The 19,383-nt window shown below is 51.2% G+C and overlaps 2 protein-coding genes and 1 non-coding gene across 7 annotated transcripts in view; 1 reads left to right on the top strand and 2 right to left on the bottom strand.

Annotated features, from left to right (window-relative positions):
- MLPH (melanophilin) overlaps positions 1 to 19,383 on the bottom strand; it is a 52,678-nt gene that overhangs the window by 12,183 nt on the left and 21,112 nt on the right. For 2 of the 4 annotated variants that reach the window (XM_061122552.1, XM_061122555.1), the window contains exons 3-9: positions 19,018 to 19,239; positions 18,743 to 18,855; positions 16,611 to 16,649; positions 15,829 to 15,959; positions 13,879 to 13,998; positions 12,734 to 12,938; positions 2,584 to 2,723 (exon numbers count right to left, since the gene is read on the bottom strand). In XM_061122552.1, coding sequence (XP_060978535.1) covers positions 2,584 to 2,723; positions 12,734 to 12,938; positions 13,879 to 13,998; positions 15,829 to 15,959; positions 16,611 to 16,649; positions 18,743 to 18,855; positions 19,018 to 19,239 — 970 coding nt within the window. The remainder of the gene's footprint in view (positions 1 to 2,583; positions 2,724 to 12,733; positions 12,939 to 13,878; positions 13,999 to 15,828; positions 15,960 to 16,610; positions 16,650 to 18,742; positions 18,856 to 19,017; positions 19,240 to 19,383) is intronic. The other 2 variants (XM_061122553.1, XM_061122554.1) reach the window with 2 other exon arrangements.
- Positions 4,546 to 12,442, top strand: LOC133041657 (endogenous retrovirus group K member 7 Env polyprotein-like). Of its 2 annotated transcripts, none has more exons than XR_009689278.1 (2): positions 4,546 to 5,043; positions 10,252 to 10,697. XR_009689278.1 is itself a non-coding variant. In XM_061122551.1 (2 exons), the coding sequence occupies exon 2, from the start codon at positions 11,189 to 11,191 to the stop codon at positions 12,089 to 12,091; it is 903 nt and encodes a 300-aa protein (XP_060978534.1). In that variant the 5' UTR covers positions 4,906 to 5,043; positions 10,713 to 11,188; the 3' UTR covers positions 12,092 to 12,442. The 2 variants fall into 2 exon arrangements, 1 of the variants encoding a protein (XP_060978534.1); XM_061122551.1 differs by lacking the exon at positions 10,252 to 10,697 and adding an exon at positions 10,713 to 12,442 and having other exon boundaries at positions 4,906 to 5,043.
- On the bottom strand, positions 15,101 to 15,172 carry TRNAR-GCG (transfer RNA arginine (anticodon GCG)). The gene has a single exon. It is a non-coding gene; the product is annotated as a tRNA-Arg (tRNA).

Genomic DNA, 19,383 nt, shown 5'->3' with positions numbered 1-19,383 from the left:
CTCCACCACCATACCCACCCCCAGGGGCCAAGCCAGTGACCCCCTGGTCTGAATCAAAGCACACTTTGTGTCAGCATCTCCCCAGCTGTTCCCTAACGGCAGTGAGAGCCCCCGGGTCGCCTGGCAGGGAGACAGCTCTTCCTGCAGGCCTCCTCAGGGCCTCTCACGCCCTGCTGCGCTCAGGGCAAAGGGTCAGCGACACCTCTCAGGGATGGAGGTGGGAGCAGGAGGAATGCCCGGCCCCGGGTCGGGCAACACCTCCAGGCGGTGTTATAGGAACGAGGGCAAGCTGGGCTGAGGGCATGGACTCTGGAGAGGGAGACACGCAGAGCTGAAGCATGCCACGCTTCTGCCCCACTGATGCTTTAGTCCAATCAAGTTTTTGAACACAAACCTGACACCGATTCACCAAAGGACCAGGCAAAGAAAGGCTCCTCCTCCAAGTCTGGAGCTCCACAGGTCACCTTCCAGAGTGCAGTCATGAAGGGCCTGAGGCTGGAAGGGCTCCTTGCCCATTCCAAGCCAGCGTGGACAGAGGACAGGCCGGCGCCCCACCCTCCCTGCTGGAGAAGGTGAGCCCCGGGCAGATCTCCTGCTGCCAGTGCTGGGGCAGGAAGTGGACACCGATGGGGGCAGAGGGCCCAGCAAAGGCCCGACCCACTGGGCAGCCTTACTTCTCATTCCCAAGGCCCTTGGGGAGCAGTTGGTAGCCTGTGACGCCAGACTGGATGAAGCACAAGCTGGAATCAAGATTGTTGGGAGAAATATCCGGCAATGCAGTTATGCAGTGAAGTTATGCAGATGACACCATCTTCATGGCAGAAAGCAAAGAAGAACTAAAGGGCCTCTTGATGAAAGTGAAAGAGGAGAGTGAAAAAGTTGGCTTAAAGCTCAACATTCAGAAAACTAAGATCATGGCATCCAGTCCCATCACTTCATGGCAAATAGATGGGGAAATAATGAAAACAGTGAGAGACTTTGCATTTGGGGGCTCCAAAATCACTGCAGATGGTGACTACAGTCATGAAATTAAAAGATGCTTGCTCCTTGAAAGAAAAGCTATGACCAACCTAGATAGCATATTAAAAAGCAGGGACATTACTTTGCCAACAAAGGTCCATCTCGTCAAAGCTATGGTTTTTCCAGTAGTCATGTATGAATGTGAGAGTTGGACTATAAAGAAAGCCGAAGTGTTGAAGAATTGATGCTTTTGAACTGTGGTGTCAGAGAAGACTCTTGAGAGTCCCTTGGACAGAAAGGAGATCCAACCAGTCAATCCTAAAGGAAATCAGTCCTGAATATTCATTGGAAGGACTGATGTTGAAGCTGAAACTCCAATATTTTTGCCACCTGATGGGAAGAGCTGACTCATTGGAAAAGACCCTGATGCTGGGAAAAATTGAAGGCAGGAGAAGGGGATGACAGCGGATGAGATGTTTGGATGGTGTCACCAACTTGATGGACATGAGTTTGAGCAAGCTCCAGGCCAATTCCTGTTGGACAGGGAAGCCTGGCATGCTGCAGTCCATGGGGTTTCAAAGAGGTGTACATGACTGAGTGACTGATTTGAACTGAAAGGCTTTAGAATAACAGGTTGTTTCTTCCTTTTGTAAAATATATATATGTGTTTTTTTCTTTTTTTTTTGGCCACATGGCACGTGGGATCTTAAGGTCCCCAACCAGTGATCGAACCCGAGTCCCCTGCAGTGGAAGGTCAGAGTCCCAATCCCTGGACATCCAGGGAATTCCCTAAAGACACAATACTTGATAGAGTATAAAATAGATATTTTCATTAAAGGGGACCAAGTACTGATACCTGCTATAACACGATCAACCTCAAGAACACTGCTCTCACTGAAAGAAGCCAGGAACAAAAGGTCACACATTGTACGATCGCATTTACATGAAGTGTCCAGAAGAAGCAAATCCACAGAGACAGAAAGCAGGCCGGTGTATGCGGGGTGGGAGGATACAACCTGTCCTTGGTGGTGACAAAGATGGTTTGGAACTGACAGAGGTGATGTTTGTACCACCGTGTGAATCTGCTAAATGCAGAGTGTTTATTTTGCTAAATGTCTATGTAGCTAAACATTCAGCTAAAATGTTTGCTAAATGTCTATTCTGCTAAATTAGTTGTTTACTTTATTTTTAAATTTTTTTTATTTATTTGGCTGTTCTGGGTCTTCCTTGCTGCACAGGCCTTTCTCTAGCTGCAGTTCCCAGGCTCCAGATCACAGGCTCAGCAGTTGTGGTCCATGGGCTTAGCTGCTCCGTAGCATGCGGAATTCTCCCAGACCAGGGATTGAACCCGTGTCTCCTGCACTGGCAGGCGGATTCTTCACCACCGAGCCACCAGGGAAGCCCTGAACTGTTCACTTTAAAATGATTAATTGTATGTTATGTGAATTTCATGTCAATAAAAAACATATTTTGAAGACACCGCATTTCTGTTATGTAGGCTTGCCAATCTTGTAGTTTAAAAGTTCTGAAAGCTTTAAGTTCTCAGAGGTGAACTGACGTTAAGGTAAAAAGACTTCAGACCCAAAGAAGCAACCAGAATGCATTCTTTCCGCCCCCCTTTACCTGGTTCTCAGATGTGGTCCAGCCAGTCTGTCTGGGATGGTGAGAGGCCACTCTCTGAGCCCAGATGCTTTCTTCATCCGAGGTGTCCACGTCGGCCAGATACTGGGAGGGCAGCTGCTCACTCCTGAGGATGTTTGGCCCTTTGGAGTAAGAATGGGGTTGAGTTATGTGGAGTGAAAACCTGAAGGCAAGTGGGCGTCTTATCCAATGAAGAAAAACGACAGATCAAAGAGAATAGGGACGCGATTCTACTCCATTGAGGATATGGGGCTGAAGATCCCTCAACTAAGGTAAGAATTGAGCAGAGTCCTTGTCCCCCACGAGAAACTTCGGGGACAGAAGCCCCTGCCCCGGCTGGCACTCACAGGGAGCCCCAAGCGTGGGCAGCCAGGTGGTGCCTACTGTGGCAGACGTGGGTCCCAGGAAGTTTCCACACGTGAACATGACTTTGGGAAGTCTTTCCACCTTAGTCTCTGGGGTCTGGTTGTCCTGCCAGACTAGTGATTCCCAGACTCGTGGGCACGGGTCACCGATGGTGTGGCTTCAGAGGCTTATTCCTGGGCTCTGGTGGTGGAAGATCCCCCAAGTCCTCACCAGGAAGTACCCTCTGAGCTCCAAGTTGGCCTGGAGAGCACCACACACAGCCATGCTGGGGCAGGGAGGGGGTGAGCTCACGTGGGAGGACACACAGGAGCCCATGTCCCAGGAGTCAGCGTCCACAAGCTGCTCTGGGGCCTGACCTGCCACGTAGCTCTGCCAACACCCTGCAGGACCTGGGGGCAGGGTTCTGAGCTCGGATGAGGCTCTGGCCCTGCTGACCCTGTGGTTGCAGCCCAGCACACCTGTGCTGAGGACCTGGGGAAGCCGTGCCAGACACCTGGCCCCTGTGGGCTTATCAACATGTGCTGCTTTAAGCCAGCACATCTGTGATAAGTTCTTACTCGGCAATAGCTGACGGGTACGACCGTCTCATTTAAAGCCCACAAAGGTGCGGTGAGTCAGGCACCAGCCCTGGTTTGCAATGAGGACGCTGAGGCCTGGTGGTCAAGGGGTTTGATCAAGCACACACCGCACTCCTTTAAAGCTCAAACCTTGCAGCTTGTCTTTTACACTTATTGAGACAGCATTACTGATCAGTCTCCCACACTTGCTGTGAGATGCTCCCCATTTAAGAGGCGAGGTGACAGAATGTGTCTTAAGAGTCCATGAGATAGGGTGGCGAGTTGGTCAGCAGAACTGGGCTTGGTACTCAGGGCTGCCTGTGCCCCCGGGCACCTGCCCCAGCTCCACAGAGCCTGTCTCCCCCGCCCCGCCCACTGCCCCCACCATCCTTGTGCTGGGGGTGATTAGGGATCCCGGGAGGAAATGTGCTGGTCTAGTCTTCATCCAAAGACTCAGTCAATGTAGATTCACTTATCCATTGTCTGTGGGGAAATAAAAGTCCCCTCCCCACCCCCCCAAACGCCTCCAGCACCTTAATGGGCGTGTGGATCATGAGATTAGAGTCCTTATAATACAATGAAAAGGGAAAATGGAAAGAGGACCCATTTCCTGGCAGACACTGTCTTAACCACATTTCCCCGGGAGCTGGCCCCCACGGTGGTCAGGTCGGGCGGGAGCACACTGGGGGGCAGCCCGAGCTGTTCTGTGGTCTCATCGGCTCCTACGTCACTCGGACACCTGACCCCTGACACTGACACTTGCAGACCTCCAGAGTCACAGCTGGCAGGCAGGCAGCCCAGATGGACCTGCACCCTATTTAGGTCCCAGGTTTGGAACTGCCCCGTCCTGCGCTCAGGAAGGTTGGTCCAGGCGACCGGTGACCCTAGTCATTTTAGGGACACCTGTGTGTCTCTATCTCACTCCCACTCCATGTCCCCCATCACAGGCGGCAGTGAGCTGCGCGGCCAGCCAGGGGGTTGAGCTGGTACCTCTGAGGGTTACGGGGAGGCACCCTGCGGGGAGCGGCTTGAAAAAGCTGACTCTGGGAGCTGCCTTGATTGATCATCAAGGGTCTGTTCGCAGACATAGCTCTCTGTCCCGCCACCCCTCTGAAATTTACTATCCAAGTTAACTCCTAACAGACCATTAGTGAGCCTTGAATGTACACAAGGTGCAGATAGATGGCTTTGCACGACTGCCCTTAAGATAAGTAGGATGCCTTTGGCGCCATGAGAGAGCTCTGGTTATTGTTATCTTAAAGATGATGTACATGGGGAAGAATTTTCTTTGTGATGCCTCTCTTCTTGGTTTAGTATATATGTAACCCTGAGAAATAAAGAATCATCGTTGACTGCAGCGATCCTCTCGACCCCATCTGTTCTGTCTCCTTTATTTCTTAGCCTAAAGGAACGCGTAGTGTTGCTCGCTGAAATCTTCCGGCTGGCCCGGCAAGTGGCGCCCAACAGCGTGGAGCTCAACGAAAGTTCCTTGCGGCCGCTGCCCGTTGAAACTATTAAGGTAAGTAAGAGTGTGTGTATTTGTATATTGAGGGGCAGGAAGGAATATTGTCGAGAGTATAAACCATGGGACAAGATAATAGTCGTCAGTTGTTTGTGCATATGTTACAGATAATGTTGAAGGATCGGGGAATGCAGGTTACTAAAACAAAATTGCAGACTTTTCTTAGTTTTGTTGAGGAAGTATGTCCCTGGTTTCCACAGGAAGGGACTATGAGTTTAGAGATATGGAAAAAGATAGGGAAACAGATTCAAACATATTATACTCTCCACGGACCTAATAAGGTTCCTGTGGAAACATTTTCATTATGGTCTTTAATAAGAGACTGCCTTGATTTTGAACATGAGGAAGGGAGTAAATTAAAACACATGCTCCCACCCAAAGAACCAATTTATGCTACTCCTAAAGTTTATGCTACTCCTGAAGGGAAAGGACCCACAACCTTTGAATTAGAATATGCAAAACCTTTGAAGGAAAATGAGGGAACGCTGACTTCAGAGGATGAGGAAAGTTTAGAAGAACAGGCAGCTGCTTATCATAAGGATGATCATCGGGAATTACTTGTAACTGACAATTCGAATGTGCAGGCAGCAGCTGCTCCTCCGACAAAGGGTCTGGAGGCACTCATGCAGAAATTATTAATAACAATAAAGGAAGAAATAAAAAGGGAAGGTAGGGATGAAGGCGCTGGTGCAATCTCTACTGCGCCTCCTGCTTATGCACCCTCAACTATTGCTGGATTAGATCCTCCACCTATTTCCAAACCTGAAAATTTGTTGAATATAACTCGTGAATCACAGAGTTTGTCCCCCTTGCAAAAGGCTATGCAACAAGCCCAAAGAGCTGGAGAAACTGTTCAGGGATTCTCTGCTACTTTCCCGGTATTCGAACATGAAAACCAAAGGTATTATGAAGCTTTACCTTTCAAACAACTAAAGGAATTAAAAATTGCCTGTGCTCAATATGGACCTACGGCTCCTTTTACCCAGACCATGATAGAGAGTCTAGGAGGTCAAAATTTGCCACCTAGTGATTGGAAACAAATTGCAAGAGCTTGCTTATCAGGAGGGGACTATTTATTATGGAAATCAGAATTTACAGAACAATGTGGCCATATAGCTGAACTAAACCAGCGACAAGGGATCAATACTACATATGAAATGTTGGTAGGGGAAGGGGCCTACCAAAATACCAATGCTCAATTGAACTATTTGCCTGGAGCATATGCTCAAATTTCTAATGCTGCCCGGCAGGCTTGGAAAAAGCTCCCTTGCTCTAGTAATAAGACTGAGGATCTTTCAAAAATTTGTCAGGGGCCTGATGAACCATATCAAGATTTTGTGGCTCGTCTTCTTGAAGCAGTAGGTAAGATTATAGCTGATGAGCAGGCTGGAATAGTGCTTACTAAACAATTAGCCTATGAAAATGCAAATTCTGCCTGTCAGGCTGCACTTAGACCGTACAGAAAAAAGGGAGGTCTATCAGATTACATTCGTATATGTGCTGATATCGGACCTTCCTATATGCAGGGTATTACCCTGGCTGCAGCTTTACAAGGGAAAAGCATAAAAGAAGTATTATATCAACAGCAAATGAAAAATAAACGAGGATTACCTAGTAGAGGAAATGCTGGCTGTTTTGTTTGTGGCCAGCCTGGACATCGTGCTGCCTTTTGCCCCCAACGAGCCAATTCAGGGAATAATAAAACTCCTAATTTATGCCCTAGGTGTAAAAAAGGAAGACATTGGGCAAAAGATTGTAAATCTAAAATTGATGTCCAGGGCAACCCACTTCCCTCGCAGTCGGGAAACTGGGTGAGGGGCCAGCCCCTGGCCCCGAAACAATGTTATGGGGCAATGCAGGGAAATCAGATGGTAGAAGGAGAGTTACAGACTTGTTCAGAGCCACCTCAGGGAGTGCAGGCTTGGACCTCTGTTCCTCCTCCTACACAGTACTGACTCCCGAAATGGGAATGCAGGCTCTGCCCACTGGGGTATACGGCCCTTTGCCTGATGGAACCGTGGGACTTTTACTCGGACGCAGTAGCTCTACCATAAAAGGGCTGCTCATAGCTCCTGGAGTAATTGATGCTGATTATACAGGAGAAATCAACATTATGGCCCATTCTCCACAATGCATTACCACCATAGCTAGCGGACAGCGTATAGCTCAATTAATATTGGTCCCTGCGGTGCAAACAGGAAAAGCATTGGCTTCCAGGAGAGGGGAAGGTGCCTTTGGATCCTCTGACGCCTACTGGGTCCAGGCAATAACTAATAATCGTCCTGAGTTCACGTTAAGAATAAATGGAAAGTTCTTTACAGGCATTCTGGACACAGGAGCTGATGTTTCTGTTATTGCTGAGAGACACTGGCCCCGAGAATGGCCTAAACAGATAGCTATATCAACATTGCAAGGAATTGGTCAAACTAATAACCCTGAACAAAGTACAGAGCTGTTACATTGGACTGACCATGAGGGTCACGAAGGAGACATTAGACCTTATGTCCTCCCAAACCTCCCTGTAAATTTGTGGGGACGAGATGTTATGACTCATATGGGAGTATATTTATACAGCCCCAGTGATCAGGTTAGCAATCAGCTTTTAGATCAAGGGCTTCTTCCCACCTCGGGACTTGGAAGAAATAATCAGGGAACTGTTGCGCCTGTTCAGACAAAAAGGTTACCAAAAAGAAGTGGACTTGGGTATTTTTAGAAGGGACCTCTGATCCTCCTGTAATTCACGCAGATGCTATTACTTGGAAGTCTGGGGAGCCTGTGTGGGTTGATCAGTGGCCCCTTTCCAAAGAGAAAATTGACGCTGCCCAACAACTGGTGCAGGAACAGTTGGAACTGGGACATATTGAACAGTCTAATTCACCTTGGAATTCACCCATTTTCGTTATTAAGAAAAAATCTGGGAAATGGAGGCTTTTACAGGATCTGCGAAAGGTTAATGAAACTATGGAAGTCATGGGAGCATTACAACCAGGATTGCCTTCTCCCATGGCTATTCCTAGAAATGCCCACATAATAATCTTAGATTTAAAAGACTGCTTTTATACTATTCCTCTAGCACCTCAAGATTGCCCTCGATTTGCTTTTAGTGTTCCATCTGTTAACTTTTCCCAACCAATGCTCAGGTATCATTGGAAAGTTTTGCCACAGGGTATGGCCAATAGCCCCACCTTGTGCCAGAAGTTTGTTGCAGCAGCATTGCAGGAAACTCGGACAAAATACTCCGATGCTTATATTCTGCATTACATGGATGATATACTGCTAGCACATATTGATAAAGAGTATTTATTAGCAGTTTATGCCTTCATGGAACCTGCCTTAAAAGCAGTAGGGCTAATAATATCCAAAGAAAAGGTGCAAACCTTTCCTCCTTATTCCTATCTTGGCTTTCGTTTAGAAAGAGAAACATTTGGAGTTCAGCCCATTGCATTACGAAGGGATAATCTGAAAACACTTAATGATTTTCAAAAGTTGCTCGGGGACATTAATTGGATTAGACCCTACCTACATCTTGCTACATACGAATTGAAGCCTCTTTTTGATATCTTAAAGGGGGATAAGAATCCTACCTCCCCACGCAGCCTCACAGAAGCTGGAGAGCGAGCTCTTCAGAAAGTAGAAACTGCCTTATCACAGCAGCACTCCAGTTACTGTGACTATGAAAGGCCTTGGGGACTTTATATTCTTGCCTCAGAACATTCACCTACCGGTGTGTTGTTTCAAGATAATCCTTTAAGGTGGATTTATCTATCAGTCTCTCCCCTACGGGTATTAAGTCCTTACCATGTTCTTGTAGCCAAAGTAATAGCAAAAGGAAGACAGAAATCTGTGACTTATTTGGGAAGAGATCCCCACTTTATCTGTATCCCTTTTTCAACTGAACAGCAACTATGGCTCTCTCAATTTTCTGATGATTGGGCAATTGCGCTTGCACAGTATGCAGGGGAGATTAAACAACATTACCCTGCTAATAAATTGTTACAATTTGCACAGCTGCATCAGTTTATTTTTCCAAAAGTCGTACAGCAATGCCCTTTGAGAAAGGGGACAACTGTCTTTACTGATGGATCTTCCAATGGCATAGCCAGTTTGGTAATCGAAAATGAATCTTATTATTGTCAAACCTCATATTCATCAGCTCAGGAAGTAGAGCTTTTTGCAGTACTCCAGGCTCTGCAACGTGTTCCTCAAAGTTTTAATTTATACTCTGACAGTCATTATGTTGTCAGAGCTCTCTCAGTCATTGAAACAGTACCCCTCATTGGAGCTGCTAAGGCCTCTATTCAAACCTTGTTTTTGAAAATTCAGAAACTCATTCGAGCCCGAACTCATCCTTGCTTTTTTGGGCACATACGTGCTCACACTGCCCTTCCTGGGCCTTTAGCGGCTGGGAATGCTCTGGCTGATGAAGTCACCCGTACGGTATGTTATTCTTCCTTAACCCTTACCTCTGCAGCACAGGCCTCTCATGCAATACACCATCAGAATAGCAATTCATTACGGCTGCAATTTGGAATTTCTCGGGAAGCCGCTCGTCAAATTGTAAAAGCTTGTCCTACTTGTCCACAGTTTTTTGTGCTCCCAACATATGGAGTCAATCCTCGGGGTTTACTCCCCAATGATTTGTGGCAAATGGATGTTACACATATTTCTGATTTTGGAAAATTGAAATATGTGCATGTTACTATTGATACTTTCTCTGGTTTTATCATGGCCACACTTCAATCTGGAGAGGCTAGCAAGCATTGTATTCAGCATTGCTTACGGAGTTTTTCTGCTATGGGCCTACCTAAATGCATCAAAACAGACAATGGCCCTGGATATGTTGGCCGCAATTTTCAAACCTTTTGTGCCCAGCTGCGCATCATACACAAGACTGGAATCCCATATAACCCACAGGGCCAAGGAATTGTTGAGCGGGCACATCAAACCCTTCAGCACCAACTGAAAAAATTAAAAAGGGGGAGTTTGTATGCTATTACGCCTAACAATCTTCTTAGTCATGCTTTGTTTGTTTTAAATTTTCTGAGCCTCGATAAAAATGGAAAATCAGCAGCTCAACGTTTTTGGCACTATGATAATAAAAAGGCACGGCCATTAGTCAGATGGAAAGACCCGCTGGAAGGCAGATGGCATGGGCCGGATCCAGTTCTAATATGGGGGAGAGGTCATGTTTGTGTTTTCCCGCAGAATGCTGAAGCGCCGCGCTGGCTCCCGGAAAGGTTGGTACGCACGGCAGAGGAGTTCACTGGTAGAGCGAATGAGACAGCTCACAATCCAGGAGACGGTCCCGCTGCCGACAGCTCAGCAGATACAGGCACTGTTACAGATGGCATGTGAGAATGCTTCCAACCCTTCCCCTGCCTCTCCTACTAGTATATTAATTTCATTATTACTTCTTTTAAACCAGATAAGTTCCATGGAAGCCAGTATCTTCTGGGCGTATGTTCCTGATCCCCCTCTTTTACAGCCTGTTGGATGGGAAATGAGTTCTGTTCCTGTGTATGTGAATGACACAATACTTTTGGGGGGGTTTTCTGATAAGCATATTTTTCCACAGAATGCCAGTATTTCTTATTCAGGATCCTCTTCACAATTACCAATGTGCTTTTTCCAAAATCATAATGTTTCAGGATGTCTTACTGTTACAGATGCAGAATACTTTGGTTATGATTATGACCATGACCACCGTAATTGGATAGTGGATATTCCTAGCATTACGAAATCTACAGGATATGCACGACGAGTCAATGGAACCGGACCTAAAGACATTCCATTTTGTGGCCTGGGGGTAAAAGGACGATATATAGCTGTGCCATGGAAACTTTGTAGAGATGAGACTGCTACTGTATATTCTATTACTAATGACACACATTCACTTTGGGACTGGTCGCCAGACTCCAACAGGAACCCCGGAAAGGAAGGCGGCAGACAACTTGCAGCTAGAATTTGGAATCTTGGTGGCACCACGGTGTATCAGACTGAGATATGGAAGCTGTTGGCTGCTTTCAGAACAGATGGGTCCCTTTTACGGACTGGAGGAAAGACCAAAGGAGTACTATCCTGGAGAGCGTATTGGTGGAATGAGACTTGGAGATATCCTCGGGCCTGCGTACCCTATCCCTTTATGATCCTTGTTGGCTCTGTGACTCTTTCAAAAAATGCTGGCCTATATCATGTTCATTGTTTTAATTGTACCCTGACTAATTGTATAAGAGGTATGGAAAATAATTCTGGGGCTCTGATAGTTAAACAACCACCCTTTGTCATGATGCCTGTAAATCTTACTGAGCCCTGGTATGAAGAGTCAGGGCTTGAGCTGTGGAATAAAGTGCGTACAGCCCTTGCTAGGCCACGAAGGGGGATAGGATTAATAATTCTAGGAGTAGTAACGCTTATAACTTTAATTGCTTCTGCTACTACTGCTTCTGTATCCTTAGCTCAATCTGTACATACTGCTAATATTGTAGATGATTTAGCAAAGAACACTTCAAAAGCTTTAGGAATTCAGGAAGATATAGATAGAAAACTAGAAGATAGGCTAAATGCCCTCTATGATACCGTGAGATTTTTGGGAGAAGAAATATTAGGCTTAAAACTGAGGGCAAAAATCAGGTGTCATGCTAACTATCGTTGGATTTGTGTAACTCCAAAAATTTATAATAATACTGAGACCCCTTGGAATAAGATAAAATTACATTTAGATGGTATTTGGCATAATGAAAACATTTCCTTAGATCTATTACAACTTCATCAGGAAATTCTTGATATAGAAAATGCTCCTCGGGCTAGTATGGATTTGGCAGAAAATGCTGAAGAGTTTGTTAAAAGTTTGTTTTCCAATTTTCCTTCAATAACCTCACTTTGGCATCTTTTTTCAGGGGTCGTGGCCATGCTTCTGGTATTAGCGCTTTTTGTGTGCATTACTCCTTGTATCATAAAGAAATTTGTCAAAGAGTTGTGGGACATCAAGGCTGTCCTACACAGTAATTATTTACGCCAAAAGAATCAGGCGTGCCATTTTATTTAATAAAAGAGGGGGAGCTGCGGGGAGCGGCTTGAAAAAGCTGACTCTGGGAGCTGCCTTGATTGATCATCAAGGGTCTGTTCGCAGACATAGCTCTCTGTCCCGCCACCCCTCTGAAATTTACTATCCAAGTTAACTCCTAACAGACCATTAGTGAGCCTTGAATGTACACAAGGTGCAGATAGATGGCTTTGCACGACTGCCCTTAAGATAAGTAGGATGCCTTTGGCGCCATGAGAGAGCTCTGGTTATTGTTATCTTAAAGATGATGTACATGGGGAAGAATTTTCTTTGTGATGCCTCTCTTCTTGGTTTAGTATATATGTAACCCTGAGAAATAAAGAATCATCGTTGACTGCAGCGATCCTCTCGACCCCATCTGTTCTGTCTCCTTTATTTCTTAGCCTAAAGGAACGCGTAGTGTTGCTCGCTGAAATCTTCCGGCTGGCCCGGCAGCACCCCACCTGGGGAGCTCCGGTGACAACGGCGTCTTCCAGGACCACACACACTGGACAATCCCAGGAAGGAAGGGGCTCCTGGCAATCAGCCAGTGTCCCGGCACAGATCGGGGTGGGGTGGGGGCAGGAGGGGTGGGTTCCAGCGACCCCCTCCTCCGTGTGGAAGACCACAGTCAAGAGCACTTACCGGGAGTGGCAGCAACCCCTGGGCCTGCAGTGCAGGACTCCCCCGGCAGGCAGAGCTCCGAGAGCTCGTCTAGTCGGGCAGGCGAGAGGCCGACCCTCTGCTCTTCTGGATGGGGGTGGCACCCGGGGGCCCTGGCATCAGCCTGGTCCAGGATCCCGGCCTCCTGGGAGGTGGTCTCCTCCGCGCAGGGGTCATCTGTGAGGGCCTGAGCACATGGGAACGGTCGGCAGGTTTCACTAGGAACAGGCAGCTCCTTGGAATGTGGGTCTTTCCAGTCCAAGGACTGAGGGTTTTCAAGCATCATCCGACTGACCAAACACAAGTCGCCCCTCCTCTCCATCCTAGCAATTCAACTCCCTTTCATTTCAAAGGGCTCTGGACTTGCCACTAGAGCAGGACTGTGGACCAAAGACCTGATGGGTGCCGGGTCCCAGCTCTCTGCCCTGTTGGGCACCCAGGGGTGCGGAGATCGCCCTGGGTGGACCCCGTCCTGGGCTGGAACCACCCGAGCTGCCAGGGCGCTGAGATGTCAGGGCTCCAGCTGGGATGCCGTCACTCTGGGGCTGGGGTGCACCAGGCTCAGTTTCCAGTCCCTCGTGGAAGGGATCCCGTGAGGCAGAGATCACTGCTTTTCCAGGCGAGGTGGGAGGTGGGGGGCCTCATACAGGTTGCCCAGACCAAGGGTACAGAGCCAAGGAGCAGAGGCACCACATGGCCGGGCTCTCCCCAGCAGCCCTGCGGACGCCCCGTGTCCTGGTGTGATTACCGACAGCCTCTTCCACCTACAAGACTGGCCTAGTTTGGGCAATAAGGTACAGGAGCTCTATGGATGAGACCAGGGGTGCGGACACTCGGGGGCCGTCTGACTCCTCTACCCTGCACTCCTGAGTCACAGGGGGTCTGCCTTCATTAGAGGAGAGACAACCCAGGCCCCTGACTCATCGGCCCCGTGCCCCTCTTCTCCAAGCAGCCCACCCAGGCTCTCCAGGACGGGAGACTGTGAGGCTTCTGTACCCCCACCCCAGTTGTCCCCCCCTTGCTAGGCCCGCAGGGCCATCAGATTGTTTCCCAGAATGCTATCCTTTCTTGGGGCCCGAAAAACTGTCCCCCAGGTCAACTCAGGGGCAAAAAGAGAGCCCACTGACCTGCAGGCTGTCCGTGGCCCCTGAGACTGAGGACAGGCTTGGCGGGGGACCGCAGGACGGATCGGAGTCGTCAGAGTCGGCCTCAAAGTCCCAGCTGTGGACGGGGAGGAGGCGCTTTTTCTGAGCAGGAAGGGATTTGGGGGCGAGGAGAGGGAGGGTCAGCCTGACGGCAGGGGCCAGGTACCCCGACCCCGAGCAGCAGGGCGGGGAGGGTGCCTCCACGGGCCCGTCTGCCTTCTGTGCTAGACACGAGCAGACCCCGAGGGGGCTCCTAGGGCCGCCCAGAGCCCACCCCCATCACAGGATCTGCACCCGCAGCCCCTCTCAGAAGAGCAGGGGAAATACCCACTGGGCCTCCGAGGTCACCCGGCTGCTCAGAGGCTCTGGGGTCACTGGCCCAAGCTGCAGCCTTGGGGGGCAGGCGGGGCTTCTCGGGGTAACGGGGGGGGGGTCCTGCCCCTCCCCCCTTGGTGAAGGAGGGGTACCCAGCACGGGGAGGAGGCAGGGAAGGCGGCTCCCAAGAGCTCCTTCACCTCTAGATGCTGGAGTAGAGCTTAGTTCCAAATCCTTCCCTCATAACGGTTTCCATCCTTTGAATGTATTTGCAGGGGATATTTCAGACACTAGAGAGTGTTCTGGGAGCCCAGTAAATAGCACGAGTGCAGTTTTATTTTCATAAGAAGATGTATGTGCTCCCCAGGGAGCAGCCAGCAGAACTGCCTGCCAGTGTGGCTCTCAGAGACCCCCTGACTCTCCAAGGGTCTCCACCCAACACCACCCGCCCTGCCCCACCCCTCCTCTGATCCTCTTCTGTCGTCCTGCCCAGACCCCCAGAGGCTCTCTTTCCTGCCTTTATCACCAGAAATAAGTTAAAAAATAAGCGAAAACAGGGCTTCCCTGGTGGCTCAGTGGCAGAACCCACCTGTCAATGAAGGAGACATGGGTTTGATGCCTGGTGGGAAGATCCAACATGCCACAGAGCAACTAAACCCAAGCACCTGAATCACTGAGCCTAGGAGCTGCAAGTACTGAGCCCATGTGCTGAAGGTCCTGAAGCCCGTGTAGCCCAGAGCATGTGCTTTGCAACAGCAGTGAGGGAAGTCACTCAGTCGTGTCCGACTCTTTGTGACCCCATGGACTGTAGCCCACCAAGCTCCTCTGTCTGTGGGATTTTTCAGGCAAGAAGACTGGAGTGGGTTGTCATTTCCTTCTCCAGGGGATCTTCCCAACCCAGGGATCGAACCTGGGTCTCCCGCATCGCAGGCAGACGCTTTCCCGTCTGAGCCACCAGGGAAGCCCTTGCAACAGCAGAGGCCCCTGCAATGAGAAACCTGAGCACCGCAACTAGAGAGAAAACCCCGCTCGCTGCAACTAGAGAAACCAACACGCAGCCGCAAAGACCCGGCACGGCCAAAAATAACTAATAAATAAAATAAAGAACATAGTCTTCAAAAAAATAAGTGAAAACAGGCACAAAACCAAAAAAAAAAAAAAAAAAAAAAACCCAAAAAAAACCCCAGAAAACTCCCAAAACAAAAAACAAACAGGGCTCATGGTTGGCTATAAACGAAAGCAAGAAAGTTCAGAGAAGAGAGCGGGAGGGGGCTGCCTCTCTGAAAGGTGCAAAGGCTGATTGGGGACACTATTGCCCTCAGGACCCATGAGCCCCAGGACTCTTGGCCGGATGGGCCAGGCTGGGCCAGGCTGGAGGTCCAGGAAGGCCCCGCCCTCCACTGCGTGCTCTGGGTTCCCACCAGGAGATGGATGCTGAGAGCACACCTGGATTTGGTACCCAGACATCTCAGAGACCGTGGAGCACAGTGGCTTGGGCAGGTCTCCAGGCTCCTGCCAGGTTAGTTAGTGGAGGCACAGAGCCTGAGGTTTCTCAGGAAATCAGAACAGAGGCTCCAGCTTCAGGAGGGATGGGGTCAGGGCTGGCGGAAGACCTACTTGGCTGCCAAGGGGTTGGGCCTGGGCCGCTGTGTCCCCTTCTCCATCCTCATCAGTCTGCTCTTCCTCTCCACTTGGGTCTCCAGGCATCTGCTCAGGCCCACCTGCAGTGGATGCCTGCGTGACTCCACCAGGGAGAGAGACAGGACAAACTATTCATCCACCCACCCACCCATCTGTCCATCCCCCCACCCATCCCTCCACCCGCCCCACCCCCCCACCCCCCACACCTGCTGTGCAGCTACCCAACCAGGCGCTCTGCTGGCCTCCAGAGCCCTATCAGAGCATCGCTTAGGGCTGGTCTGAATCACAGCAGGAAACCAGCACCCCGCATCACTTTCACCCACGGTCGTCTTCACTGACCACCTCCTAGGGATCTGAAGACACTGCGGTGCCGTGGGCGAAGGAGCCCTGGAGCTCAGTCACGTTCAGCCCAACAAACCTCTTCACCTGCAGTCCATTTACCTCCTTCTCAGCACCCGCCCGGGAGGCGGGGGAGGCTCAGCCCCTGGCCCCCATCCCCGCCTCTCTCCTCCTGACCCAGGCACCTTCCTCACCGGCGTCCCCAGGACCCCCCCCCCCCCATCACCCTGTTACCCCCACTGCAGCCTCATTTTTTCCTCTTTTCTCCTGTTCGCCCCGGCCTGGCCTGGGTTCTTTTCTTAAGACACTACCAGGATGGCCCCGTGAATTCTGGGGCTCAGTCTGGCAGCCTCGGGGATCATCCCCCCTGCTCAGGGGCTGAGGGCACCCTGACATCTCTGTGAGCAGGAAGGACTTACTGTGGAGGTCGGGGGCGCTCCGCACTCCATCAGGTAAACCTACGACGGGAGAAAAGGCGCTGAGCGGACAGGCACTCTCCGGGAGCCACCCGCCCGAGCCGGGCTTCCTTTCCCGCCCCGAGCACTGCCTGCCCGTCCTGTTTCGGGGGTGGAGGAGGGGGCCCTGGGGAAACGCGCCCACCGCTCTGAAGCCTCCCGCGCAGGGAAGACCCCGGCGGGCGCCCCACCCGCTACCCTGCCTGGGCCAGGTTTCCAAATATTCACTTTGATCCCTTCTTCTTTGTAAGTTTGAATACTTTCTTAAAAGGCACGACTTGCCCGTGTCGCGCTCGCTCCCGGCGCCCTTTCTTGTGCGCTGCGCTGACAGGCGCCAGCGGCGAGAAGGCAGCCGCCCCCGACCACCGCCCGGCCTGGGCCCGCCTCGCTGCCCGCCGCCCCCACCAGCCGCGGCCGGAACCGAGGCGTTGGTTGCTCCGCAGCGCCACCTCCGGGCCCTCAGCGGTGACAGTTCTGAAACGGGCGGTTCCGCGTGGTACTGGCTCCCGCAGCTCTGGGCCCTGGCTGGGCCGTCAAAATCCTCCCGGCTTTTTGCCTAAGGCGGATTCCTGAGCCCACCCGGGTCTCTAGAAATAAGCAGTCCCCCCCACCCCCCACCCCCACCCCGACCCCGGGGCGAGGCCCAGGTCCTCAGGGTTGTGATGTGGCTGTGGTTTCCCACCGCGAGCGGGGCTTGAGCTTCTCAGATGCTGCGCAGGATGGCTTTCCCACGTGGCCTGTGGTTCCCACGCCTGAGCCCTGCGGAGCGGGGCCGGACCACAACTCCTGCTGCAGGAAGACCCCTCGGCTGGCTGGCTGCTGGCTGGCCGAGCCGTCACGGGGGATTTACTGATAAGCTCCAGCCGAGATAGAGATATGCGACGTGGAGAAGCAACCCAGGGAGGAGGCGGGGAAACCCTCCAAGGATAGGGTGACGGTGCCTCCCCGTATCTCCGGGGCACCCCTAGTGACACTGGCTGTCTCAGTGTGGTTCTCAGGAGGACCACTTTACTCTTCAAAATGTCCTGGTTTCGGTGATTTATCACATGCCCCCACAGTCCCCACCCAAGAAGGGTCCCTCACCCCGCAGCGGTCTGTTCCTCTGGGTACTAAGGGCCATTACAAGTGAGGGTGCCTCTGGGTGGTCTGTGCTAAATTCAACAGCGTCCTAAGGGACTGCCCTGGCGGTCCAGTCAGCTAAGACTCCAAGCTACCAATGCAGGGGGCCTCGGTTTGACCCCTGGTCAGGGAACTAGATCCCTCATGCTGCAACTAAGGGTTCAGATGGCGCAACTAAATATCCCATGTGCTGCGAAGACCTAAGACCCCAAGTGCCACAACTAAGACTCTGCGAAACCAAAGAAAGACAAACAGATATGATAAAAACACAAAAGAGTGTGCTGAGACCCCTCTGAAACCTGTGCCAGGCCTGGTACGTGTGCAAATGCCCTGGGGGTGGCCAGGCCCAACTTCTGCATCCGCCCATTAACCTGGGGCATTAAGGAGCACAAGACACAAGGCGGCACCTCCCCAGGAGGCCCCGGGGAGGCGGCCAGGCTGGGGCACACTGAGGACACCCTCAGTCTCAGGAGCATGGCCCCTTCTCTGGGCCTGCAGGGGCTCCAGACCCCAGGGCACTGGCCTTGGGCCCCCAGGTAGAGACAGTCAAGATGCTGAGCCCCGGCCTAATAGCCCTCGTAGCCTGGATGCCTGGCCAGGTGTCACAGCAGAGCCTGGGGCTCAGATGACAGGGGCAAGCCTAAGTGCTTCCTGAAAACACCGTTCAGTTCTCCCCATTCAAGTTCAGGAGGAACTCCCAAGGTCAGGCAACCTCACAGCCTTCCCTGAAATACTGGTCAACCTAAATGGCTTCAAGGTGGACAACACAGGTGAACACACGTTTAGTGTAACAGGACAGTCTGGATTTCAAGTTCTTCATGGAATAAATACTTGGATTCAAAGTATGAAAGCCACTGATTGAGTTACAATCCATCTCTTCAAGTCTTGATAATCATCAGACTCAACGGGGAATGTTTGTTAAAAAGACAGAGTCTAGGCACCAAATCGGACGCCCAGGGAGGAGGCCCACTCCTTACCTGCTCCCCACAGCCGCCCGCAGAGGGATCGCGCCACCTGAGCGCTCCCGAAGCGCTTGAAGCGGGCTCTCACATGCCCGTAGTACCACTCCAGGGAGCCCACCTTCACGACCCTGCAGGTGGGGACATGGAGCTCAGGCCCACACCCTGCCCGGGGGGCGTGCGCGCACGCGTGTGCGCACACACACACACACACACACACACACACGTGTCCCTGGAAGGGACAGGCCAGGCCCCCCATCTGCAGGACCCTCCGACCTCCAGGTCCCACTCACCTGGCCAGGTGGCAGGGATCACAGAGCCAGCCTTGCTCCTCTGGGTGGGGGTGGCCGCAGCCTCTGCAGGTGAAGAGGTGGCAGTCCAGGCATTGCCTCTTGGGGGTCTCAAGGAGCCGGTAGGGCTGCAGGCAGCGGGCGCAGTGGGTGTTGCTCAGGTGGGCTGTGTCTGAAAGCAGCTCCCTCTTGGAGTTTTCCTTCTTAATCTTGCCCTTCAACCCCCTTTATTGGAAACAAGAAAATATTGGACCCCCTTGTTTTTGCAACAAACTTTAAATGTGTACACACACACACACACACACACACACACACACACATATAGAGCTATCAGATTCAGGCAATAGCGACCCCAAAGTCAGGTAATAA

The sequence above is a fragment of the Dama dama genome, chromosome 20 (assembly GCF_033118175.1).
Source record: "Dama dama isolate Ldn47 chromosome 20, ASM3311817v1, whole genome shotgun sequence".
Lineage (NCBI taxonomy): Eukaryota > Metazoa > Chordata > Mammalia > Artiodactyla > Cervidae > Dama > Dama dama.
Note: the sequence above shows the minus strand (reverse complement) of the source record. Positions and strands in the feature narration are given on the sequence as shown.

Coding starts and splice junctions, on each gene's coding strand:
- LOC133041657 (XM_061122551.1), top strand. CDS start 11,189: ATGATCCTTGTTGGCTCTGTGACTCTTTCAAAAAATGCTGGCCTATAT.